Source organism: Lampetra fluviatilis, chromosome 3 (genome assembly GCF_964198595.1).
Source record: "Lampetra fluviatilis chromosome 3, kcLamFluv1.1, whole genome shotgun sequence".
In the NCBI taxonomy this organism is placed as follows: domain Eukaryota; kingdom Metazoa; phylum Chordata; class Hyperoartia; order Petromyzontiformes; family Petromyzontidae; genus Lampetra; species Lampetra fluviatilis.
In genome coordinates, this window is record NC_136277.1 from 19357190 (window position 1) to 19384393 (window position 27204).

The 27204-nt window shown below is 42.6% G+C and overlaps 1 protein-coding gene and 1 long non-coding RNA gene across 7 annotated transcripts in view; one reads left to right on the forward strand and one right to left on the reverse strand.

Moving 5' to 3' along the window:
* Positions 1-4656: 4656 nt before the first annotated feature.
* Positions 4657-19636, forward strand: LOC144953947 (uncharacterized). Of its 2 annotated transcripts, XR_013640983.1 has the most exons (4): positions 4657-5098; positions 16017-16176; positions 17555-19239; positions 19471-19636. It is a non-coding gene; the product is annotated as an uncharacterized LOC144953947 (long non-coding RNA). The 2 variants fall into 2 exon arrangements; XR_013640977.1 differs by having other exon boundaries at positions 17555-19636.
* Positions 19637-19641: 5 nt separating this feature from the next.
* LOC144953895 (atrial natriuretic peptide receptor 1-like) overlaps positions 19642-27204 on the reverse strand; it is a 102085-nt gene continuing 94522 nt past the window's right edge. For 2 of the 5 annotated variants that reach the window (XM_078884545.1, XM_078884541.1), the window contains 4 exons: positions 26463-26637; positions 25082-25180; positions 23132-23223; positions 21668-21775 (listed from right to left, as the gene is read on the reverse strand). In XM_078884545.1, coding sequence (XP_078740671.1) covers positions 21713-21775; positions 23132-23223; positions 25082-25180; positions 26463-26637 — 429 coding nt within the window. In that variant the 3' untranslated portion in view covers positions 21668-21712. Of the gene's footprint in view, positions 20261-21667; positions 21776-22874; positions 23224-25081; positions 25181-26462; positions 26638-27204 lie in introns of those variants that run through there. The other 3 variants (XM_078884543.1, XM_078884544.1, XM_078884540.1) reach the window with 3 other exon arrangements.

Sequence of the window (27204 nt, forward strand, 5' to 3'; positions counted from 1 at the left end):
AAACGAGGAAAGAGCTATTTATCAATACTGCGGTTTTGTTGAACTTATTTCGCACTGTATGTAACCAACCGTGCAAATCAGAGGTGTGGGGGAAGGACAACACACTAAACACCGAAAGCAGTTCTAAAGAAATTAGTTTTCAATCTAGATTTAAGAGTGCATAGCTCCAGTGGTTTCCTAACAGAGGTGGGACAAAGTCATTGTTATGCAAGTCCAAGTCGAGTCGCAAGTCATCAAATTCATGACTCGAGTCTGACTCGAGTCCAAGTCACATGACTCGAGTCCACATCTCATAGGTGGGACAAAGTCATTGTTATGCAAGTCCAAGTCGAGTCGCAAGTCATCAAATTCATGACTCGAGTCTGACTCGAGTCCAAGTCACATGACTCGAGTCCACACCTCTGTTTCCTAATATCGGAAGGAAGAGGATTTCAAACTGCCGCAGAAGTGACCGTCTTTGTTCGATGGCTCGCAGCCATAAGCTGCTGCGAGAATGACCGAAGTTCGCTTGATGGTTTATGCTCCTTGACAAGATCAGCAAGGTATTGTGGTTCATTTGTGGCAAACACATTTTGACCATACGTTACCACGGTGGTCACTGTGGGATCGTGATGTGGGGGGCGTAGGTAGAGGAAAATAAACTGTTCAGATATGACTCCACCGATGCGGGAATACAACTCACGTCACCGGGTTCGTAGAGAATTGTTCCGCTGCTCAACCTACATGCAGGCTACCTGTACATAGACTGAATTATGACTAAGAAAATGATTTTCAATTCATGCAAATTGTATGCGAATTGTCTTTTTATATAAAACAAATGAGAGAGACAAATATTACAGATGAAAAAGAATGAGACAGACCGTGCTAATGAGACAGAATAAATGAGATGGTTGGTACAAATGAGAGAGTATACACAGGACAGCACAAATGAGAAAATAATACATTCTCGTATTGAAATGTGATGAGGGGACATGCAGGGGAGTTAAACCTTTATATACCAACGAAATACCTTTACTCATACTCTTTTTTTCCCGGTAAAGTCACGTAGGTGAAAACAAAATAAAATAAAAAATACCGTTACTTTACGAGCCTATTTTTTCATTCAATTTACTTGAGTATAGAAGGCATATAAACTCCTTGAAAAGTGAGGTTTTTATTGGAACAATATTCATTCACACATTCGACTGTGCAAAGCAGTGAACGATATTCATAAATACCTTACATTAAGTTTAAATAGTTTGTGGAAACCAAGCCTTCGTGTACATTATATCATAACAAACAGGCATATTCGTAATTGTAATGGCTTATCCTCATTTTGGTTTAAGCCTAATAGCTAAATTAACAAACCTTGCCATTAAATAATCATGTTTCTGGTAATGCTAATATTTTACTTAAGGTACATTATCTTTGATGCTGCACGTACAGCGGCTACTTAATCATTAGCATGCACGTTTTATCCAGCACATACACAGAAGCTGGTTAAAAGGCTGCATGCAAATAAAATCTAGCAGCAGGAAATGTTCGTGCTCAAGCAAATGCTCTTACATACAAACATAATTTGATTATAGCATGTACATAGTCACATATGTATTGCATGCATTATAATTCAAATGTTGGCTATTTAAACAAACTGCGAACTTAATTGGCAGAACTGCTTTTCACGTGATTTCCCATCTGAATAGCAGCAGCATGAAACTAATTTAAAATAATGACCCATTAAAAAAAGACATTATGCAACGAAGAATGATATACCATTCCGAGGAGTCCCATCAGCTGTCAAACCATTCCACAGAATTGTTTAACAGCTGAAAGACATGCTGATTGATGGAAGGTTTTTTTGGGAGTGGACGAAGAACGCTTGAAAGAGCAGGAATTTTAGCATTGCACCTGCAAAGCGTTAGTTAGGGTCCACATTCTGATTAGTTAGAGGTCCTATTTTATAAATAAAAAAAATAGCAGGTGGCAAAATCTAATGTGAGCAGCTGACGTTTTCGCATAACAATGAATCTCATGGGAACTGCAAAGTTGGACATGTATATGCCTTTTTTTGTAAATAATGCCAGACGGTTGAAACTAGTTGGCTGTGTTACCCTGTGGTCTGGGGCTGAAGGGTGGACAACCACAATGGCAAGTGAATGGTCACACGGAGTGCCATGCATAGACGTACACCGGTGTTTATAGCCTTGAAAGATACTTGTATTCTCCATGGACTGTCACTTGGTCATACATAAAGAGACCTATACAAGCCAAAGTAAGTGCACCTGCTGACACCTTACTCCCCATCCATTTCCCTGTCTCACCCCTCCCTTTCAAAAACCACATGCCTCACTCCTCTCTTCCCGACCTGAATTTTTAAACACTCTCATTCATACGCATATATTTAAAACAGACATCTAGTGTTCCGTGGTTTATTGAATCAGAATGTAGATTGAGCTGAATACGTTCCCCAAGAAAAGTCCATTGCAAAGGTGGGGAAATTTCAACTGGATGAATTATATATTTTCTATTGTAGAAATGCCTCATTGTTAAGAGGTTGGCACGCCACAACTCGTCATGTGTTCATACTGCCAGCCGTATTCATTTAAATTAATATGTTTAGTTTTAATAAGACGAAAGTTTCCATAGTTTCATGGCGCTATGAATTCAACATGCACCACAATGGCAATACAGTGATATAATCAGAACTCACATCGTGGCAATGCTTCAAATTGCAGACAAGGTGAATCATTTCACCACGGCTAACAAATCTGGGGGGTGGAGTGTTGGCAAAGTGATTAATTCGCGTGCTGTACGATGAAGCCAAGAGTAAAGCGAAGAGTAGCAGCATCTGAACCTGCCTCTGCGCCCCACCCCTTCATCAACCAACATCGACCAATGCGGCAAATTCATAATAAAGGTTCTTGGGTCAGATCGCGTTATTTATAAATGTGACCCAAATACCTATATTATGAATAATATTGGTCGCGAAAGCCTACGTGTTAAACTGAATGCGGCAAAGTACGCTCAAACCTCTTGATGTCAGACTTGAGAAAGCTAGAATTCAGGGTGAATTGAAAAGGCTACCCTAAAATAAATATTGTGTAAATAAAGTTATTTTGCTAATTAAGGTGCGTACGGTCCGATACAGCATTGTGCCATAAACGGACATGGTAAAACTCTAAGCTCATCATTTGTCGGGAATTCGAGATGTACATGTCAACGCTTGGAAGTGTAACGCCTTATCGTCAACTGTTCTAACAAATAAACCGCATGGCGACACCCCGGGGGACCATTGTACCCCGGCTCTCGCATAATGTCCGTTATGCAGTCATTTTTAGTCTGTTGATGGTCGGCGATGCGGCAATCGACTCATCTCGACGAGATGTATTCACGATGCACCACTACGGTGCGTGCGAGCGTTCAGCGTTTCGGCGCAATCGTCCTCGCTGCGTTTCGACATCGCGGAGTGGCACCGATGTCGGATTGATTGGTACCCCAGTCGCGGAGTGAAGTACACCCGTGGGAAAAAATAGTGTCCCAGAAATAAAGTATTTAACTGTCTCGACCAGTTTTGTGTTATTTGGTACCGCGGGGTACTGCCATGAGGATCAAATGATGTGCGTTTGTGCTGAGGCAGTTCCAAAGCTATATACTTATTTGTTACATGGAATGCAGTGACCCTGTGACCTTGGATGTTGTAGAACATCCACGTGCTCTGCTACCTCTATTTTTCACTGTTTTTTAATATATGAAATGCATTCTTTAATCATGTTATATCCAGTGAACATCGGCCTTCCATGTATGCTAAATTATAAATATTTATTCAATTGCCATATAACGATTCACTCTCTCACGATTTGATAAAGTGTTATGATTTTGGGTCGTGATGTAATTTTTTCAAAATGTTGCTTCTCTATTATTGTAACCAATACTATATAATGTATATAAAAACCAAATAATCTATTCGTACATGCAAAACGCAATGCACTATCATGCGTTAAAGAAACGATATGAATTGGCGAATCGATGCATCATGACATGTCTCGTATTTATACTTTACCTTTTCATGTAAATTCCGTAACTGCCACTCCGTATTCTACATTTGAAATTACTCGCATGACCTTGCATGGCCCCGTCTCATCTGCGTTGGCATTAGTTAACCACCTCTCCAAAGCCAAACTTACCGTTATTGCTAGAATTTTCGGAAATAATTTCACCACTAATGAGACAGTGACTTTCTCCTGGGACTGGGTGGCACAAGATTTCATTAATATGCATGACATGCGTGCTTGGCATCACGTCTCCGATTGATGTTATGCGCTGTCGTGAATATGAATGAAATGTACATAGTATACTGCATTGTTTTTGTTTACTTGGAATCTTAGTTTTTCATTGGTTGAATAAAAATTTCTAGGACATTAAATAATAATTTATACGTATCTGGAATTAAGTCTCATGCTGCTCAGGTCTGCTGCCTTCTTCAACAATGTGACTGGCTTCAGTAACACGTCTGACATGTAGCCATGCATTTACGGTTCACATGGGTGTAACATGAATGTAGGGGGGTGGTGCACACTTCCAAAAGTTTCCTGGCCACGTTTAGGACTGTCACAGACTCATATTTGGTGCAAGTGCTGTTATCGAGTACTGTACCTATGAAGGTCAGAACGCCCGGCCGCCTTTATCTCCCCAGTGGCGATGTTTACACACAGCACCAGGTACTCTCGTTTTGAGGCTGAGTCGACCTAGGGGGGGAGACCCACGAAACTGTTTCAAATATTCGTCACAGACGTTGGCCGTGAGCGGAAATCGAACTCTGCCAGCGGAGGTTCGTATCGCAGCGCGGCAGTGTTAACCCCCCTGCTCCATCGTCACAACAAGCGCTTCTGTGTTGCCCGGCAACTTGCTTTGTTGTTGATACGCCGAGAGAGTTGTAACTCTCGACTGGCTTCAGATAGCCCCCCTCCACCTCCTCCTCCTTCACACTCATCTCTGTGGCACTGATTTCTTGTTTTGCTTCGGGTGTTTGTTTTAACCCGGAGGAAACATGGAATCGCCACACAGTGGGGGTGAGCCTCAGCTGCTGGAAACGAAACCTCGGCAAAAGAACGTGGAGAAGGTACCACATGGCCGGGGAAGAGTTTAAGTTGTCACATTTGATGAGTTTGTGTCTCCGCTTTTAAAGTTATTTGTGCGGGTTTGTAAGGCGCCTTCGGTTGACAATTGTTCACGAAAGTACTCTTTATGTCAAATGTAATTAATGTCTTGTGTTATGTGTGTGCCTCTAGACTACTCGAGGTTTAATTAGATTGCGTTTGCTATTGTACAGAATTTTGCTTATATTACATCCTGGTGTTTATTCATGAAATTACCAATTGATAGTACAGTATATGTGTTTTTTTAAAAACGCAACACTTTAGCCTGATGAGAAAACATAGGTAACAGGGGACGTTTCGGGCAAATTACCCTTTGTAGCACACAAATAGAAGGTTCAGCGAGATGGAGCGGATAATACGAATTGGAGACTGCACTTAACACCATGGGGCCTAATAAAAAAAATTGTAATGTGATTTGATGACCAGACTTTAAATTGATATTTGCATAGTTTCATTACAGTAGGTACTGAGTAACAGACAACCCCTTTAAAATAGAAGAAGTATCAATAAACCCATTTCTATTAAAAGTAACATTCTTATTTCACAAAAAATGTTTTGTGGCTGGTCTGTATTCCTGCATATTTACTGTAAATTCATTGAGGGTACATTTGATGACCGGTGTTATATTATTCCACATTGTGATCAAAGTACAATGTAGTATCTTCATAATAAAATACAATTATATAAAATACAATTGTATTTTATTATGTTTTATTTGTATTATTTTATTATTTCCCTTCTACGTGACTTTACCGAAAGAACCAAGAAGATTAATCCCTGCAGTCACGAAAGCTTCAAATCGAAAAATACAATATAGTATTTTACTTTTAAGAAGAAGTAATACATTCATATATGTGATCTAAATACATTTAAAAGTGATCTTTATTAAATCTTAAACATCCTGTTAAATGTAACTCATGTCTTGTGAATACATGAACATCTGCAAATGTGTAAACACAAAGTCATATATTTACAACACATGTTTATTTTATTTAAATGGTCTTGATAACAAAAATACTCGGTTTTCCAAAGGCAATATTTCAACAACCAGATGTACAAATAGATATGAAGATCAGCAATTGTGTTGCAGTGCCACAAAATCTGGCTTAAAGTTACAATTTTAGTAAGCAATGCTGGCTTTGTGGCAAGGCATTTTTGAAGGAGAATCATTAAAACCGTAAATTACATAAGAGGCTTCGTTTCTTCAGGGCGTTTATGCCCAATTGAGAACACTGAACTAGCACAAGTGAAATCCATGAATTGAATGTCCTATGTCTACCCAAGATGAAAGTCCGCATACGTACTTGCCTTTGATGGTCTCACTCTAATGGTTGTGTGAAATACACTGTTACCATTGTAATGTACAGAGCATTTGCAAATCCACGTGATGAAACGTTTTGTGTGGATCTGCTGATACAGACGGTTCCGAAATAGAAAATTATTGATTGTTCACCTGGATATCAGTATCATGATTGAGATATAGTTTGTTAAAGCGCAATAACTATGTTCAAAAGGACAGTGCAGCACTGAAACCGACATAATACGTGGGAAAAAAGAGAAGGTGAAAAGAGTTTCTGGGTTCTCAGTCCCAAGGCCTTTTTGCCTTGTCGGCCTTGGTTGTTCATGTTTAGAATGAAGGTGGTAGTGTTCCTGGTGGGTGAGGATGGGAGTGGAACATTTTTCCACATGAGTGATTATGAATTGTTGTGATTCAAATTCGCATTTACATTTAAGAATCCCATTTTTACCATTGCAGTTAACGTTAATGCCTCAAGTGGTTGAATGGGGGACATGAACCCTTTAAATCGAGATTAAATAAATATGGTTTATTATGCACAGCATTTTATTAAAGTATTATGAGCATAACAATTGACGTTAAATAATTTATTGTATTTTTCCACCCATGGTGTATGGGGTAGGGCAGCCCAATGCTATTGTCAGTTTCGATAATTCAGCATGCATGCTCGGTACTAAATCCTACAGCTAGTTCAGTTTCTGCCAATCAATCCTATATTCTAACGGGTTACCTGGCATAACACATCTCAGCAGCTTTGGGTGGCATTTCTGTTTGCGTTTCAGGGATGGCAGTCCAAAGTTAGTATGTTACTCAGCAAGGTTTGTGTGATAGCCACGAATATGAACTTGTTTAAAGAGTACATCTGAAAGACAAGTTCAAATATTTTGGTTTCAAGAACAACATCATTTGAGTACAGTATATGAGGTATATTATATCTATACCCATTTTCCACATCATTAAATTAATTCGTTGCCATCATCATCATCCTTCATTGTCTTCATCATCTATCTGGGAGGCTCAACTATGATGAGCTCACAGCTCGCCCCTCTGTTATCCTAGCCCACATTTACATAGCAACGCCCGCTAAATCACAAAGCCCTGCACATACATTTAGTGGCCTCCCTTATGTAACACAATCCTGCGGAGGGAGCTGGTAGGAACGTTGGGTTGCTCGGTCAATGGCCAGAGTCAACGGCGGCGTGGTGTATTCCACAAATATGCCCGACTGTGTGGGCGGGCACAAGCCGGCGTGAGTAGGTTAAACGTTGAGTTTTATAAGGGCACCGCGGGGTGACCAGCCCCTCCCCACCCAGCCCCACCCCTCCCACCCCCCACCCAGCCCCACCCTCCCCACCCAGCCCCTCCCCACCCTCCCCTCTCCACCCAGCCCCACCCCTCCCATTTTTAGATTCACGATGGACGGACGGACACAATAATCCCCTGTGGGCTGGTGGAACCAGGTGGTTCCTACCAGTATAACGTTGGCCCTGCATTTTGGTCATAGGCACCACCTCCTCCTCTGCCAACCCCAACCACTACTCAGGTCAGCCCCGCCCTTTGTCCGTATACGAAATGGCACATGAGGTCAGACAATTAAAATCAGGACATCATCCCAAAAACAAACATCGACCACCACATTACCTTCCTCTTCATCAATCATTGCCAGCTAATTGTTGAAAACGTAAAAAAAATGAGAATACTTACATTGCACAGGTGAAATTTAATATTTTTTTAATATATAGAATTACATTAGGAACAGAAGACTTATCAAAATCGTTGTGGGTCAGATTATTGTTGATATATTATGTTGGTCTAACATGCAATGATGATTTTTTTTGTTTCCTGTTCTGCAAACAAAACAACGTTATACGTTGCTCATCTGTTTATTTATTTTTTCATCCTGCACATTCAGAACAAGTCCACAGTGTTTCCTGCGGGTGCCGGTACTATTATCACCTATTTACCAGGTTTTTTTTTTGCGTGTGTTATTTTTGCCACCTACGCGGGAGCATTGCTAGGTGTCGGAGTAAATCAGTAAACACGCCAACCCTCCACGGGGCAGGAGAGATGCATACCCAGCAGTGCTTTTGTGGAGGAAATTGATGGGGTGGAATTGTCGAAGCAACATCGTTTATTTTACCATCGCATATTCGCCCTGACCAATTAACCAGCCACATCCCAGTTCAGTTGTTGTGCATGGTGTAACAGACATTGTCTATAGATATACACCATCTATTTCACATATAGTTTTCCATTGTTAATCTCTTATTCACATACTTCTATAGTCAAGCATCCCCCCCCCCCGTTCAAAGGCGTGTTTCACTTTATTTCTGTCCTGGTACCTTAATTGTACATGATGTAACCGTCACTTCATGTACACATTCACATATCTGGCCTTTCCACATATCTACCGGTATCTCAGTCCCCAGCGAGTCTGATGTGTGACACACTCGAACCGAGCATGCACGCTCTCGTCTTTTGAAGTTCGGTGGCATGTGTGAGGACAGGGTCAGGTGGGGGCTCTGTTGCCATGCCACCTACGAGGCACGCCGTTTGTCAAACGTAGTAACACCATCGACAACAGTTTTTTTTTTGCACACTGCCCGAGGGCATAGTGACCCCAACCACCCCCCCCCCCTAATCTCTTTTGCAGGAAAGTAATAGTTATTATGGATACAGCAAAAACAGGGCAAAACATGTGTGACAACATTTTCAAGTCAAAAAAACTATTGTGCTAAATGAAAAATAAACTAAACGCAGCTTCAAAAGAAATGCGCTGGGCATGGGGTGACATTGCCAGGAAGAACTCGAGGGTGTCCCTCCATTGTGTCTGTGTATGTGAGAGTATAGAGAGTGGTTAGCGAACTTTGCGACGAACCCGGCGACCCAAGTTCAGTGGTTTGTGCAATATTCTATGATCCTAGATACAGGGGTTTGGCTCCCACATACAGTTAAGATCATTGGCATGTGAAATCCGAACCTGTTTGTACTGGGCATCCGTGGGTTGGGTCAACCTTAAATGGATACCTGGTGCAGTGTGTAAATATCAGCACTGGGGAGGTAAAGGCAGCTGAGCATAGTGCTCTCTCTCTCTAGGTGTGTTCCTCTGTGTGTCTCTGTTTGTCTCTCTCTGTGTGTCTCTCTCTCTCTGTGTCTCTCTAGGTGTCTCTCTCTCTCTATGTGTCTCTGTGTGTGTGTGTCTCTCTCTCTGTCTTTGTGTGTGTGTGTCTCTCTGTCAGAGCCATTCTCTGTACACCTTGGGGTGCGATAGGGATGTTCTCTGGTTCCCACATTATTTAACATCTATTTTGACCACGTAGTTCGTGAAGCATTCAATGGCTGTACTGGAGGAATTTCCATCTGGTACAGATACAATGGGAGGCTGATCGATGCCCGGGTACGGTCAAGTGATGGCTCCCTATTGCTCAACCATGTTATGTAGGCCGATGATCTGGTGATTGCTGCTCACTCAGAGGAGGAGTTGGAGGTGCTGCTGCTGAACCTGGAGCTTGCCACTAAGAGGTGGGGCCTTACCATCAGCCCCACCAAAACTAAGCACCTGCCTGGGTATTTTGTACAATCGGACAATCCACCCCCACAACTCCAAATTGGTGATAGGGCAGTTGTGGAGAGAGTGGAGAGTTTCCCATACCTGGGCAGTGTGCTCATGACCGGCTCCGGTTTAACAGCTGAGGTCTCCCTCCGAATCAGTCGAGCGGCATTATATTTTCATCGGTTGCGTAATGCTGTGTGGAAGCTACCTTGTCTCTCGCTCTGCACGAAGCTCCAGGTCTTCTCGGCCATGGTCATTCCCTCCCTTTTTTGCGCTTGTGAAATGTGGACTCCCTTAATGGAACATTTAGGCTGGCCTGTCTACAATCCATCCTGGGTTTAACCAGGCTGGAATGTGTGAGGAGCTCACAAATCCTTGAAAGATCTGGACAAAGTCCCATCGGTGAGTTTCTACGGCAGGCAAGGCTGCGTTGGCTGGGCCATGTAGCCCGCATGCCCAGCCACCGCATGCCTAAACAGCTTTTGTTCGGCCGGATCGAGTGGGCTAAATGGGCGTGGCCCTTGCTAGATAAGAGATGGAGTGATGTAGTACAGGAGGATGTGGAGCTGAGTGGACTTGCCGATGACTGGTACCAGCGGTCTCAAGATCGGCCTCTGTGGAGGAGGCTCGTGAAGGACGCTACTGGGCAGTTGGAGGCAGTCGCCCTCCAACAACAACGGAGGGCGGAGGAGCGACGCTCACAACAATGAGCGGAGCGCCAGGTGGCTAAAGCACAGCAAGTTGGCACAGTAGGGGGCACAGGTGGTGTATCAGCCAGTCATCTCAGTCAGTCGACCCGTGGCACCTGGGTCTGCACCATGACCTCCTGCCAGCGGGCGTTCGACACTTCACGTGGCCTCAAGGTGCACATGGTCTGGCACAAGCGTCGTGGTGACGTCACCGTCACTTAGTGGCGAATGGCGGTTGTTGTTGTTGTCTCTCTGTCTGTGTGTGTGTCTCCTGCTGTGCGCTTTATCCCCCTAGTGGCTGATATATCGTCATTACACTCGACCCTCGATCATCTCCGCACCTTTCCTTCACCATGTTCAGCGCTCTATCCCCCTAGTGGCTGATATACCGTCAATACACATTGACATGCTAATCTCTCACAATACAATGGCCACCTCCTCAGCACAAGCTCTAGCCCCCACCCTCTTGCCCGATGCGGCAAAACCCCCCGTCCCCCCTTCTCGGCTCTATATATAAGGACTTGTTTCAGCAGCCTGTTTCTCACTCCCACCTGAAGACGGTTGCTTGTGGCGATCAAAACGTTGTGATCTATTATTCTTTTTCTACCTATGTGACTTTCCCGAAAGGACCAAAGAGTATGGATTCCTGCAGTCACAAAAGCTTCAAATAAAGTATAAATCAGCTCGGGTAATTTGAAGACAGATAAATGCAGCATTTTGTTAAATAAGTGAGTCTATGGGCAAATTCAAGCATGTATGTATACAGATTGTTGTTCTTAATTAAGATTCCAAAGCATTGATACATTTTACAGGCCATTGCATAGTTTGGTGGACTGTGCTGCCTCATTCACTAATCTACAAACCTGATATAGCACCTCCAGATTATCATAATTTTGTCCTTTGTGGAATTGCCTATGTGAACGATGTTCCAAAAATGGCACTGCCACACATGGTGCTCTTTGCAAATATTTAAGCATGTATGTATGTAGAACTTATTTCGCACCATACGTATCCAACCATGCTAATCGGAGGTGCGACTGTTGACTTGTTTATGGAGCTTAACGACGACTAAATGCATTCACCTTTAATACCTTGACAAAGTGGCACTGATAAAGCCTTCAAACATTATGAAATGCTACCCCAGGTTCCCCGTAGGTGTAAGTGCATCAAAAATAATGGCGTCAATTTTGAAAACAGCCAAATGTTCTTGACATTCCCAGGAATATATATCTACAGTTGTGTATCATGAGCTATGCACTGTCTACTGCTGAATTAAGGGTTCCCTACAGTCACCATCCTTCACAGTCCTGCAATGCCACAAATAATCTGGCACCAGCCCATAAGCTGATCTTTCCTTTGGCTACCACACCTTCACCAGCTTTGTCCATATTATATCATTTTTTCCAGTTGTAATGCGGGCGTAAACGGCCTCGCGGATATGACGTCACGGGGGGGAGGAGTTAGGTCACGTGAGAGAGAGGGGTGAGGTCTTAAGGGAGAGATACCGGAAGAGACGGGGGAGTGTTGGAGATAGAGACAGAGTGAGGCCACGCAGGGCAGAGGTTGGAGAGTGGCGAGATCGCCAAACACACAATAAGACTCGGCACCGTCGGCCAGCGGTGACCGAGCACGGAGGAACGGGGAGCAGCGGTGGAGCTGCAGTGAGAGCAGCCGGAGGACTGCACAGGGGACCTGCAGCGGAGCTGCAGGAGCGAGGAAGGCTACGGGAGCGAAGGCAGCTGTGGAGCTGCCAAGCGGGGAGGCTCTGAGCGAGGGCCGTGTGGGACAAGTGTAAAGAACCCAAATAAAGGACAACGGAGACAGACCCAGTGAACGAGTCCTTTATTACACTGGTGTCAGAAGTGAAACGGCATGTCAAAACAGCTCAGAAGAAAGAATATTCCTGCGCCATCATCTGCTACATCATCCGACGACGACGACCTTCCTCAGGCGGTGGACCTGCCTGCGATGGAGGAGGAAATCCGTTCGGGAACGAGTACGGGTCCAGGAGTCCAAGACGTCGCCGCGGCGGTGGACCCGGCTGCGCCGGAGGACGCGGACTTGCGATGGAGACAGATGGTGGCGCAGCTGGAGACACTGAAAATCGTGTTCGCGCAATTGTGCGAGCTCGTTACGCCGAGGACGGCGTTGGGGAGAGCCGATGGAGGTCTGCAGGTCGCCGCCTTGCCTCCGCTGTCGGCGCCATCGGCCACGCGGCACGAAGACGCCATCTTGGGCGTGGCAGGAGAAGAACGGCGGGAAGCCGCCATCTTGCGCTCTCCGCGGCGGGAGGCCGCCATCTTGAACACGTTGCGATGCGACGCCATTTTGAATATGCCGCCTGATGAGTCATCGGCTGAGGACGGCGCAACAAGGAGTCGCAGTCGTCATCTCACGACCGTTAAAGAATTCTCCATCGGTGGCGATTGGAGTGCTTTCGCCTGCAGAGTTTTTGGCGGCGGTACGCTCAGCGAGGTGGATGGACGCTGAGGCATTGGAGGTTTTACCGACTCTTCTCGATGACGAGTCGGTGAGATTCTTCCGTTCTATAAAGGCCGAGAAGAAGAAAACATTGAGAGGAGTTTTTGACGAGATGGCAGACGCATACGAGCCACCGGATGATGCTCATCGCCGGTTTGTTCAATGCCAGCGAGCACCCGAGGAGTCGCCGGTGGCATACAGGGGTGCGGTATTGGAGTTGGCCATGGCCGCATACCCGGAGACGGAACCTGACCTGCTGGAACCTCTCATCTTGGGTAAGATGCTCGAGCTGTCCCGGGATTTGGGGATTCCTATGCCGGTGTGTGGCCACGAAAAGCTGACATCCCGGGCGGCCGCTAAATGTCTTGATGCCCAGTTCAACCTGCGCCGTTGGAAGCAAGTCACGGCGTGGACGGGGGGGCCCATCGTCGAAGGAGGTGCCGTGGGTTGGGATCCCAAGAAGGCGGTGTACGTTCCTGACGGGGGGGGCCCGCAGGAGCTGACAGCCGCCTCTGCTCAGTGGTCGGCCTGCAGTAGGCCGGGGCCGCGATCTGCGCCGCCGACACGGGAGCGTCGGGACGGGGGGCCTGCGGCGCGGCGCAACGACATCGACTGCTTCCGCTGCGGCCGTAAGGGCCATTACGCCAGGGACTGCTGGGCCCGTGTCCCAGGTCCGCCCCAGCAGGAGGCCTCGACAGCGGACGTGCCGCGGAAGGATCCTCCAGGACAGACAAGCCGGCCGTGATACTACAGGAGACAGGGGACTCTGCTCGGGGTGTGCCTACCACGGCTGCGGGGACTCCGAGCCCCGCCGCCCTTCCGACCCCGCCGCAAACACGATCGCGGGACACCCCCGACGCTGGGCCTTCAGGGATACGGGACCGGGACGTTGACGGGCCTCCAATAGCGACAGGAGGACTTCATCCTGTCGCTCCTAAAACCCCGTCACGTTCCCGGTCTGCAGGAGGGCCACCGCCCATCCGGGATGGACCGGCGACCCGCACGCGGTCGAAGTCCCTTACATTTCGTTGAATTTTACTGTTGTGTTTTTGTTGTTATTGTTATATTTATTGTATGCTTCGTTGACCTTGCATGTGTGATGGTTGTGTTCGCTCGCATTACTTGTTGTCGTTATTGTTCAGCCGAGGTCGGCTGGATTTTTTCTACGGGGGAGGGTGGTGTAATGCGGGCGTAAACGGCCTCGTGGATATGACGTCACGGGGGGGAGGAGTTAGGTTACGTGAGAGAGAGGGGTGAGGTCTTAAGGGAGAGATACCGGAAGAGACGGGGGAGTGTTGGAGATAGAGACAGAGTGAGGCCACGCAGGGCGGAGGTTGGAGAGTGGCGAGATCGCCACACACACAGTAAGACTCGGCACCGTCGGCCAGCGGTGACCGAGCACGGAGGAACGGGGAGCAGTGGTGGAGCTGCAGTGAGAGCAGCCGGAGGACTGCACAGGGGACCTGCAGCGGAGCTGCAGGAGCGAGGAAGGCTACGGGAGCGAAGGCAGCTGTGGAGCTGCCAAGCGGGGAGGCTCTGAGCGAGGGCCGTGTGGGACAAGTGTAAAGAACCCAAATAAAGGACAACGGAGACAGACCCAGTGAACGAGTCCTTTATTACACAGTAATGCATCCTGCCCAAGACCACTTTATTTTCTTAAGAGTCAAAATGATGTATTTAATTTGTGTATATTCTCTGATCCATGTATTCCTATTTATGTCATCACAAGCATACATCTCTGCATGTTTTGCATACTGCGTTCCGTAGAAATGTATTGAGGCATACAAATAGGAGACATTACTTTTGTTGTATAGTAGAACCACACGGAGACGGAATTTACTATAAGGGCTGTTACCGTTTATTAAACACTATTACATTCAGCACTCAAGCTCACACCAAGGGTAGGTGCTCTCTTTTCTTGGTCTTTACCCTGGACCCCCGAACACTATGTCGTCCTACCCTCGGCTATCCCTTGGGCTCTCTCACTCGGGCCGGGGCGGGGGCTCATCCAACACTGCCCAGCAATGAGGAGAGAAGAACCCACTCTCTCTGAGCCGATCCTCACTGAATACTTGGAGCCCTACTCTCGGCTATCCCCTTGGCTCTCCCACTCGTCTGCCCCGGACGGGGGTTCAGCCAACACCGTCCGGCGTTGAGCGGGAGAGACCTCCTGCAGCCGATCCACACTCCGGGCTCCCACAACGACCACGCCCTCGTCACGGGGTCCCCGTTAATTACACCTTGGGTGGCTCCTCCCCCTAACTCGGACCCGCCTTTGTTCCCGAAGGTACCCCCTTACAGCACCCGTGAAATGACGTCATCCTCCGCTGTCAACTCGCTCGCACCTCCCTCTGTATGCCCTCTCATGGTTGCTCACATTACTCCTCTACACTTTTAAGGCATCCTGCACACTTACCATGACCGTTACATCAGAACTATACTATAGTTGCACTATAACCGCTTGAGTTCAGGAGGAATGGTATACGTTTTATTTGAATACTGTGGCAAGTTTTTCCTCCGCATATGATAGTTCTAGTTGGTGAGGAAGTATACAACCTTGGACTATTTAGACTTAAAACTTTCGTGACTTAAGTAATTCATATTCTTTGGTTGTTTCGGTAAAGTCACGTAGATAGACTTTACCGAAATAACCTAAGAATATGGAGTCCATTTAGCCTACTCAGAGTGTAATTTCATATATTGAGCATTAAGAGTAGGATTTAGGGTTATTAATGCATGACAAAATCATTCAAATATTTACACATCAAGCTGAATAAATATGGCCAAAATGCAATCGTACTCCGTCATGGAGAGAATTTGTTTTGTTTTATATTGTGTGCTCTTGTATGTCTTTGCATCAGATGAGGCAACATGTGGAGGAGGATAAAGGCCTCACCACTGGCCCGCCCTGTGGAATCCACTTCAGCACTGTGAGCGCCACACTCACAAGAAAAAGGGGTGTTGAGCCCACCAGACAAGACATCGACAGCCTGCCGACTAACACAGCTTTTCGCACCAAAGGTGAGTAGCGAGAGGCAGGTTGGTGTCTTTAGTGTACAGTATCTGAAATACTGGAGCATTTAAAAACAGAATGCTAATTTCATACAATTAAACCCAATGAGCAAGGTATGGCAGACCAATGTATATGTTATTATGATGAGGACCATTTTCTCCATAACACGTTTAGTGAGTTCTAATCAGGCGTACACCAAGACTGGGAGACAACACGTTTTATTCTCTAACACAACCAACACTATTCAACATTCCAAGGTTTACTATGTACATTCCGAGCGAGTATGTACATTACAGGTTAACTACGTAAGGTGGGAGCCACCGTTCCTAACCACTTGAATGGATTCCCAAAATGGTTGAACCAGAACTGCCGACAAGCCATCGTGTCATCGTGTCGTCACATACTGAAGAGCGAATATCGGAGAAGACGACAGCCACGCTCCCTCTTGGGGCTCGGCTTATATTTCCTGTGGCGTGACCGAGCTCCGCCTCTGGTCACGCCCCCTTCTCGATCCTTCGCGAAGAGTCTGGGTCCACATCACGTGGCCTGCTCACCCCCTTCTGGGGGCCCCCGTACCCCCTCGTCCGGTCACATGCTCTCGCGGGTTCACCCAGACTGTCATGTCCTGACCCGACTTCCGTGACATCGGGAATCTGCCCTCTAGTGAGCCCTTGTGTATAGTACACCAACTGTCGCCATAGAACGGCCCATTTGTGTCGTTCCACATGCACTCGTACTCACGAGGTGATGGTTTTCTGGCCACAGTATGGTATACTTTCACTTCCGATTCTAGTGCACTGCTGATTAAAATGCCTCTTTCCAATTTATAGTCGAGTTAAACGCCTCTTGGAATCGGGTTGATCCATGATTATTTCTATTTACAAAGTGGCCCTTATATTAACACAACTAAGAGCAAAATGTTGCGAATGGGCACTACATCTATCCTATTATCTGTGGAGCACAAGTGATGATTGTAGGAACTCTACATGAGTGGTGGGAGGGATGATGATGGTGACAATGATGGATGAAAATGATAATCAAGATGATGATTGTTTAATTGAATTTAATATGATTTTGTCCAGACCTCCAACTTATGCACGCATAGTATCATGATCACGTATCTCAACGTAAATATTGATGAGTCCCAGTGTGAATGCTCTGTATTTTATGTAAAAAAAAATTGTTACGAAAATATTACTAACGATTGTGAATTAACTTCTCAGAATATTGTCCAAAATACCACTTGGTCAAACAAAGGAAACTACACAAAAATATCAAACACAAATGTTTATTGTTGACAAATATATTGTTATACGGTACAGCCGCTGGACGCATTTCCGTAGAAATCTGTGCCCATTCCACTACGAGTATTATTTTTTCCCCCAGGAAAAAGGGAGCTGCTACTGGAAAAGACTCTTCGTGACAGAATAAGGTACGGAAAGTGTAAAGATTAATATTGCATGGCATCATACCACATGCGTGTAACCCAGTACCATGGAGGCAGGATTTGTGGATCATGCTGATTTAATATGCATGAGACTCTCAACCTCCAGGGCTGTTAGGTGTTCAGTAAATGGCAGTATAGCAAGTAGGCTGTTAACCCTCATACGTTATGGTTTGCTGTTGTCAGTTTCTTATGACATGCAACTTTTGAAGAAATTTGTCAGTTTTGCTTTATCTAAATATATCTTGTGGCCTTTTGTTTTCAGAACACGCTTACCGTGTGTTTACACATATACTGTAGCGACAACAATATAAAACTTTTCTAAGATAATTCAGTTTACTTAAACAGGGGTTTTTTAATAGTGAAATTCAAGGTCTTGTAGCTATGACAGTGCATATTAAAGCTGCCACATATTTCTTTCTTGACATCCAGTACAAATATAATCTCCATCCTGATATTATACATGGCAGTCGATTACAGCATGACCTTTCATACGTGTTCGTTTTCAATATTTTATGATAAATAATCATATAATGCAGATGCAATTTCTGTTAATGGATTTGACCAATCTATAACTGTCATCTATAATTTTCAATGCTTGCTTTTCTGGAACAAATATACAGTATACACATATCGGGGTTGTTTATCACATCTTAAAATTAAATATTTAACTTTCAATATAGACTTCGTAATACATATGCATTTTAATTGAATTAACCTCTAACATCAATATACTAAATCTATTATTTAGTGCACATTTGGGGGTAGGGCAGGAGGGAGAGTACAGTTTGGTACAAAAAGGCTAATTGAAAGATATTTGGTCCATGTGGCTTTTTGGTATCTCTGTCTCAACAAGTTTTTCACTGCCCTGATACAGAAACTATAACAATTAAGATGGAACAATTATGCAATCGGTAATTTATTCATCAGTTCGAGTTTAAATTACAAAAAAAAGTGGGTGAACACAAACCACTGATGACAATAGTAAAGGAGAAGAATAAACTGCAATGGTTGGGACATGTGACACGAAAAGGGGAACGATCCAACATTATCTCACAGGGCAGGGGAGAAGGAAAAAAAGAAGAGAATGATCCCAGATCAACTGTATGACAAATGTGATATCATGGACTGACAAGCCGGTACAACACCTGACAAAGACTGCAAAGGACAGGCAACTGTTAAGAGAGATGACAGCCCAGGCATCGGTGGTGCCCTCACGACCATTGTGGTTAAGGGAGAGATGAAGGATGAACAAGTGTTATAGGTAACACCTGGAAAGGAACGAGGCCACAATATCATCACTCTTTCCCTTTGTTCAATATTGTATCGAAAAGTCACTTTACATATTCTGTATTACCACATCACCACACGATTTGCTTAGCAGCAACTAGTTTTACAACGTATTTCATCAGGGATATTTGTGACAGATAGATATACTGGTGTCTAATAAGTGCTTTATAGAGTGCACAATAATCAATCTTGTCAAATGCTGGTTCTGTATGATTTAATGAGCAGCAAGGAGGTACTGGAGAGGTCAAGTCCTATTCCTCCACCCAAGCAATATTCAACAACAAAGCAAGCTTCATTTCATTACACCTTGGAACCGGAGCCCCCTTTGCCCAATAAGGTAGGCCGGAGGCTTGACCACTTGTGATTAACAGTTAAGTTGGACATATCGTCTGCAACAACTGCAAAACGTATTTTTATGTATTTTCTGAGCGTATTATTACTACTATATATGTGGAAACTAAAATCCATTTGACTCAGAAATGAGTCAGTGCTTCCGTTCATTCTATTTTGCATTTCCTTAGCCGAAAGCAAATTTACATTCAATTAACACTTCTCTTGCTGTTTTCAGGCACATAATTATCACACGGAGCAGCCAATCACCTATTGGTCCAATAATGTTAACAACATTCAGGTGAGAGCCTACACTGTTTTTCCGATTTAAAGAGATAAACCATGAGTTTTGATTTTACATCCAATTCTGTATTTGGACATTGAAATGAGTAATCTTCATTTTGTTATTCAGAAGATACAATGTATGAACCGACAATGCATTTTGTCCTTTGTTTTAAATATCTGTACTGCTGCATAAGAGACTAATGCCATCAAGAATGGAAGAACAAATGTCACTGGAAAAAAGTATACATTCCATGGCGCCCAAAGTTATTGAACGCTTTCGAAACGTGTTTCATATTATTGTATAATAGATAATACCACAGCACATTGTTGCAATTGGAACCTTTGCAATAGCATACATATAACATCGATTATAAACAATACATGTAAAGATACAATCATTTTTCGAGTTATACTTCATATTACTTCAATCTCATACAAATAATGTGACTTCATGAACGAGCAATTCACAGGTAACTACATCGCTCTGCTTTACTGGAGGGTTAGTCGATGAGCGGTTGGGAAACGATGGGGAAGGCTGACAAGAGATTTTGTTGAGGAAGAGTTTTGTACAATTGTTTTCTATCATGCACAGTAACATTGTTACCGTCATCATCATCAGTATCACCTTCATGCTTATCGGAAATTGTACTACCATTTAATTCCATCTTGATTTTATGAGGACAAGAACGCTTCATATCCCCAGTGTCTTATTTTGAATCCTCACAAAGGCTCGTCTTCCACCTCTACAGAATTGGGTTTTTATTGTTATATACATGGTCATCTCATTTCCCACAATCGCATATGCATTTTCATTTGTAAGTAATGTGATTTCAATTTGTATTTCTTTACCTCGTATATAAAAAAAAACACTTTTAATAGATATATAAAGGTTGAACATGTTTTATTGGCTAAACTCCCAACTGTTTGATCCGTGTGTTGGCAGTAAGGCAGTTACCACAAATTTTCAATGGAAATAGCAAAGGATGCGAAATATAAGACACATTTTCTAATATTGGCAAAAAACTAATTTAACATAAACGCATTAATTAAAACCATTATTTTTCGCTGGCATCATCTCCATAATATTGTTTGTCCTGGCCATATATGTAATGTTTTGGTAATGATAACAATCTAAATAAACTGCATTCATACGGAGTACATCTCTACAGCATATCTGAAATTACCCACGTAATGGTTTTACTTCCACCAAAAATATATGATTGTTTGTCTGCAAGATTATCTTGATATTGTTTGATGTTTATTGTACTATAGCCATAAGAAAATATGCACAATTTTAATTCAAAGTTGCAAGAAAGTATTCCATATTATAATACCACTTACATATGTAACAACTATAGATGTGTTAGGAAACACTGCTTAATAAAGATATTTTAATGTTCTCTATTATTTACAGTACTTGGATGCTTTATAATGTGCATTTTATTATATTTTAGGGAGTAACAGACATCAAGTCAAGAGAGAAACCCTTTCTCAAGAACACCACTTTTAGCAAACCAATCAGCGAGCGCCTGGACACACCATTTTAATGAAGCAATTTTAAATATTTAACCCAGAAAAAAGTGGACGCTAGCGAAATTCATTTTATTACAGGATACAGTATAATATATACCAAGGATACAATAATTCACATACCTTTTACCTTTAGACTGCACATATTTTATGCCCGCCAAACAAAATTGTAATACTAAATGTGTGTGAAATAAAACTGTAAATCATATAAAATCCATCGTATTAAAATTCCAAGTATTTTCGTTACATTTTGTTTTTTATATTCATCACGTGTTGCTAAACACAGTATTGCTACAAAGTTCCATGTTGTTGTGGTGTTCATGTCAATATCAATTCAATAAACATATCACATTTAGAATGTTTCACATTTTAACAAAATAGTTTAAAGTGTTATTTACAATATGAACAATAGAATGCAATCCCATTTGAGTCCAGGCTACATTTTCAGGGTTAATTGTATTATTTATTATGGTATCTTCCTAACATCCATAGTGAATGTAGGTATGCAAATGATTTGAAAATATCCCGTTACATATACAAAAGTGCAATAAATACAGTACTAATAAACAGAAACAATTCCATCTGCTCTTCAAGGAAGGTTACAATCAAAAATAATTCAAGTGATCAAATATAGTAAAATATTTACATCTTGGTTGAATCATTTGTTACGCTTCTGGATTTTCCTCAATTTCTCCCAGAAGCCAATATGTCCTCATTTTCCCCTTTCCCTGCAAACAACGACAGTTACGAGGAAGAGAGGGAAAGCGTTCCCAAGTGGTGAATAATGTGTAGCAGGCAACACAATTCCAATAAGCAGTTATAATTTACAAACATAAATACAGCACAATGATGCTCCTCTTATCTGTAATGATATGGGAGAGACCCTATAGCAGTTATACAAAGCTATGGATAAATAAAGATTCCATCTCAACCAGGTAACAGCTCGTTAAGATCAGGAGGCTCTGTTTTTTTTTAAAAAAAGCTCCTATCAGAGATAGAAAAAATAAACAGCCATTTGTCAATCCACTGCTGGATTAAATCCTACACATGCTGTCTCAGTCATGGTGATTTTTTGACTGAGCATTACCACGCTGATTAGTGTAGGTTTTAGTTGAAGTGGAGCCCAGGACCAGTTCAGATATTATTCCCCACTGATGTTTATTCTGGCCAGTAATTAAATGTAGGTCACTGCGTTTATAGTACAGTGTGCTAACCACTGCACCACTGCTCCATCCCATTTCGTGAAGCTTTTATGAACGTATCTAAACATTGTATTTTGCAATGACAGCCAAATAACGGTTAGGTTGTCACTAACACCTATCCCAACATGATCATTTGTATGCACATCTGACGCACATCTTTCCTTATTGAGAGCAAAGTGTAATACTTCACCTGTTCTGCAATTAATACAACACTTTATTATACAAAATTCCTCTCCATTTAATAACATCTTCACATTATCCATTGTTATGACAATGTCCCTCTGTATTCTTCCTATTATCCATTAAAAAGAGATCGCAGGAAGAATTACTCTGCAAATAATCGGTAGGTCAGTACAATCTTAGGGATAATAGGCATCAAAGGACATGACGGAAGCACAAACATGAGTCTACATTTTTTTTTTCAAAACAAAGTCAGGCAGAACACAGCTATAAATATGAATTTTGCTTCATGGATTTTAAATTGCCTTTAACATGTACAAATTCAGCCCTTCGGTCAATTAATTGCTGTGATAGATTATGAATCAAGCAATTCGAAAATACCTATTTTATTTGTTATACGTAGTTAAGCACGTGAAAAATAAAAAGTCGTTTTCATTACAAGCTTATGAATGGCATTGGGATAATCAAGACTATATTAATTAACCAATTTGGAGCTAATTTTGAATATATATGTATAAAGCCATCACATTACATTCATGAGACCCTATATTTAAATAATATTACTCATGGAAGATTGGAATGTATGCACATGTATGAATATTTAAGGAATGATTGTTAAAATATGCAACAGTAAATAACAGTAAAATATAATTTCAAAGTGCAAAATAAATGCAGTTGCAAAAGAAAATGTTCTTTATATACCTTCATTTCCACATCACCGCGCAACTCCAGCCTGAAACAGCCAAACTCATCCAAAACTTCCTTTGTAGTTTGTGAAACGTGAATTTTTAAAGCTGAAAAATAGAAGAGTGGAGATTATTATTTACAAACGCTAGCAGCATCCCCATCAATGTTTCAAGTTCATTTGACTTCACCAGGTGAGAAATCTAGAGACCAGGACAGCCTCATTTGCAAGAGTGACCTAGGGCATTCGTCTTCCAGTGAGGGGCAATGATTGCTATGTATAATTCAAATTGAGTAATTTCCTGGCAATTATCAAATTTGACAAATATGAACCTGATGCCAGAACACAATGGCCTACTCGTGCGAATGACGGCACTGTGAATCAGACTGCATATTATGTGTTTTTTCACCCACAGTAATAATCAGGGCAGCCACTTGATTTCAGCTATGAACCTCTGCAACAAGCAATGACACACTACCGCTAGCCCATGTCACCGCCCTTAATGTGATGAATAGGACAGTCGGACAATTCTTAGGATGTGCTAATTACTTGGTTTAAGGACATCTCACAATGATTGGAGGTTTCTCTCTGTAGCAGTTCAATTTCAGATTTGTATCATCATTATATGTACTACTGATGTAATTGTGAGGGGAGGGAGCAAGATATTTAAATTGGAGGATTGGAAAGTCTATGGCCTGGGATTGAAAGCAATTACTGACCTTCATTAAACTGTCATTTTTTTCTACATAGTCCCCGTTGACATCCAATGTAATTGATCCATTGACGTCCCAAGGTTTTAATCTCCACACAGAACAACTCTCTATCTCACCCCTTCAACCATGCATTGACATTACACGACTTCACTCTCACGAGCAATGTCCCAGCTTGTCTCGCCTATTTTTTTACTGCATTGCACAATTTTGCAAGTATGTATAATACTACCCTGTGATGATGCCAACATGTTGCAAATAGTTTGACTCAAACCGCATCCCTCAAAGTTGAGTTCAATGCATTTACAGCAGAGGCTTACACTCTGAAAAGGCAATGCCTAACCATGCCAAACTGGTTCATTTATGGTTGACAGATTACATTCTAAACGCCCATCTTACAGACACCTTGTGTATCCTCAAATTGGCAGCTTGTATGGTATCATATAAAAGGTCAAGATTCTCAGAAATCTTTACAATTGTCAAACAGTTGTTCGCAAGGGGATCATCAACTGTATTGACATTTGAGTTGCTCAAGTTGGAAGATGCCCAGGCTGTGGATCGATCATCTTAACGAGCCTCTTTCAACACTAACATTGTGTACCCCTCTCTTAACCATAGAACACGATGGAACAGATTCACATAATGCATGTCCCATATCAGTAATGGATTTCAGGCAGGGTCATGTCCTTCTTTTAAATATATTTTATGACTGCTTTCAGCTCAGAATTCCACATTTTTCAGTTCTCACAAAATGTAATTTTTATACCACATTAAAATGACAGTTAATCTATTGCTATCCGATGTTGTAATTCTCTCATAAATAGTATAATTTTAGGTGAACATTCACCCTTTATTGTAGAAAATACTTGTATGTCAGGCCACATACTTCAATCACACCTGGTAACTGCCTTGTTGCTTTACCGTCATGAAATGTAAATAGACCACCCTTTCAACCTCAGGGTCTGTGCCTAACACATGTATGCCAAATAGGAGAAGCAAGCTATAGGACTATCCACCGTGGAAATGTGAAATTCACATACCTCAGTGGGGATGAGTACAGCGACATCAAATTGGAATCCTGACCTCTTAACCTGGTGTTTTTATTTGATACATTTTCAAAAAATTTGCTACACTTAACTGAAGTCTATCTTGTTGTGGTCAATAAGCCACTGTAAACTTTTATCAGGTCATTTACACCAACATTGTTGTAATTTTAACATCTTTCAGATAATCAAGCCGCGCGTATCAATCACATACCTTCACCATTGGACTCCATGCGCGAAGCAGTATTTACGGTGTCACCAAACAAACAGAAGCGCGGCATTTTGAGTCCTACGACACCGGCACAAACTGGACCTAAAACACAACGACATGACTAACATTACACTGCTCATTTTTGAGGTAATGTATTGTCTGTGAAGCCAAATGTTATTTGGCATTGTCAGAGGAGACATTTGCACCCTGTAAATTGTCCGCAGAAGTGATAAAATGTTAATTGTACTGTAAAGATATGCGTAACGTCAGGTGGACACATAATGCCATGCACATACATTAATATACTGTCATTTAAACACTGCAAAACGTATGATTGTCCCAGCAATACACAAACAAATCAAGTGATGCAAAGTGTCACTTTTGTCATTAATAAAAAAAACTCAGTACTCTTCAGTATGTTTAACGACACAAAAATACATATTATGGATAGATCCAGGTTTGTTTCAACACAGTACACAAAATCCGTGATTTGATCCCATCTGTAAAGGATATGATTCCTGACATGCAATTTCCTGGTGTCTACAATTGGGGAAACGAAACGACATGTCTCGGACCATGTTCGCGAACACAAGGCAGATCTGAAGCACGGTAGAACCAATACCTCTGCTGTTGCGGATCATTGTTTTAACGCTGTGGGCAATAACACAAAATTTTGCCAATACGAAGGTACTCTGCAAGCCCACTGGCTATCATCATAGATTTGTTCATGAAGCCATCCACATATATAAACACAGACACAACTTCAACTAAAAAGATGGGTACAAATTTAGCAATCATTGGAAGGACATGATTAACCAGGTACAGTCTTAACCTACTGTGATGTTTCCATCCTTCCTGCGATTTTAGCTGACTCTCTGAGTTGCATTATTAGGTTGGATGTCTTTGTATTGACGGGCTGGATGTCCTTCTCACGGATGCTGCGACATACTAGGCAAGTCACCGATGCTGAGGCATACTAAGCTTGTGCATTTACATGCTAATCTCTCACAATACAATAGCCACTTCCACAACCTCAAGCAGACCATCTCTAGCCCCGCCCTCTTACCCTGAGGCTGCACCCATCTCAAGCCTACATAAGACCTTGTTTCAGTAGCTTTCTCTCTCTCACCTGAAGACGGTCGCTTGTGTTGCGATCGAAACGTTGTGACCTATTAATAATTTTCTATCTACGTGACTTTACCGAAAGAACTGCAGTCACGAAAACTTCAAATCAAGATTGTAACTTTTAAGAGTTGTAATCACAGCCATTTATCCGATGCTGTGTGGGCCGCCTAATTATATCCTACTAAAAACCATTGCCATAACCTATGATTGATACGATTATTGAACTGCGATTTTAATGAAAAACGTCTTTGTGGTCTACCTGTGTGAATGCCTATCCGCAGTTTGAGCTTGTCTTCTTGTCTGTGCCGTATTTTAAATGTTTTCACGGCATCTAGAAGTGCCAGGGACATGCGGGCGATCTCTTTGGCGTTGAGCTTCCCATTCCGCACAGGCAGCCCCGACACCACCATATAGGCATCTCCTATTGTCTCCACCTGCAGGAGATGCCACAAACACGATGCCACAAACATGTCACTAAAGTGAATTAAATGTCGTCAACATTCTCGAAAGAGAGGCAAAACTGGGATCCAATGAAAAATGAAGTGCTGAGATTTGCAGAGGGTGAAGTCATCAATATGCTGATCTTGCCAAAGCTATGGTACTGGAAGGAAAGGCACATATGCAGTAGAAGTCTGTGTGAGTCCTGTGTGAAAGCTGTGAAATGGCAACTGAAGCATTTAGCAATTTTCGTTTTAATCTTTCCATATTATATTAAATGCAGTTGCATGAAATTTAGTGGGGAGATTATTAAATAATGTGATTTCAGTTCTGATTATATTTTATACATATATATAATTCCACTAAAACATTTCCAAAGCATGTACTGGATATGCAAGGCAATGTTATAAATCTTTATTTTGCTTTCCCCAATGCTTTACTGCTAAGTGTAATGATCACATTTTTGTTGTTGTTTAACAATCATATGAGCTTTTAAAGTAAATTCCAATATTTATACAACAATGTTTATGGTCACTGCAATATACTATTATAATTATTGTTAT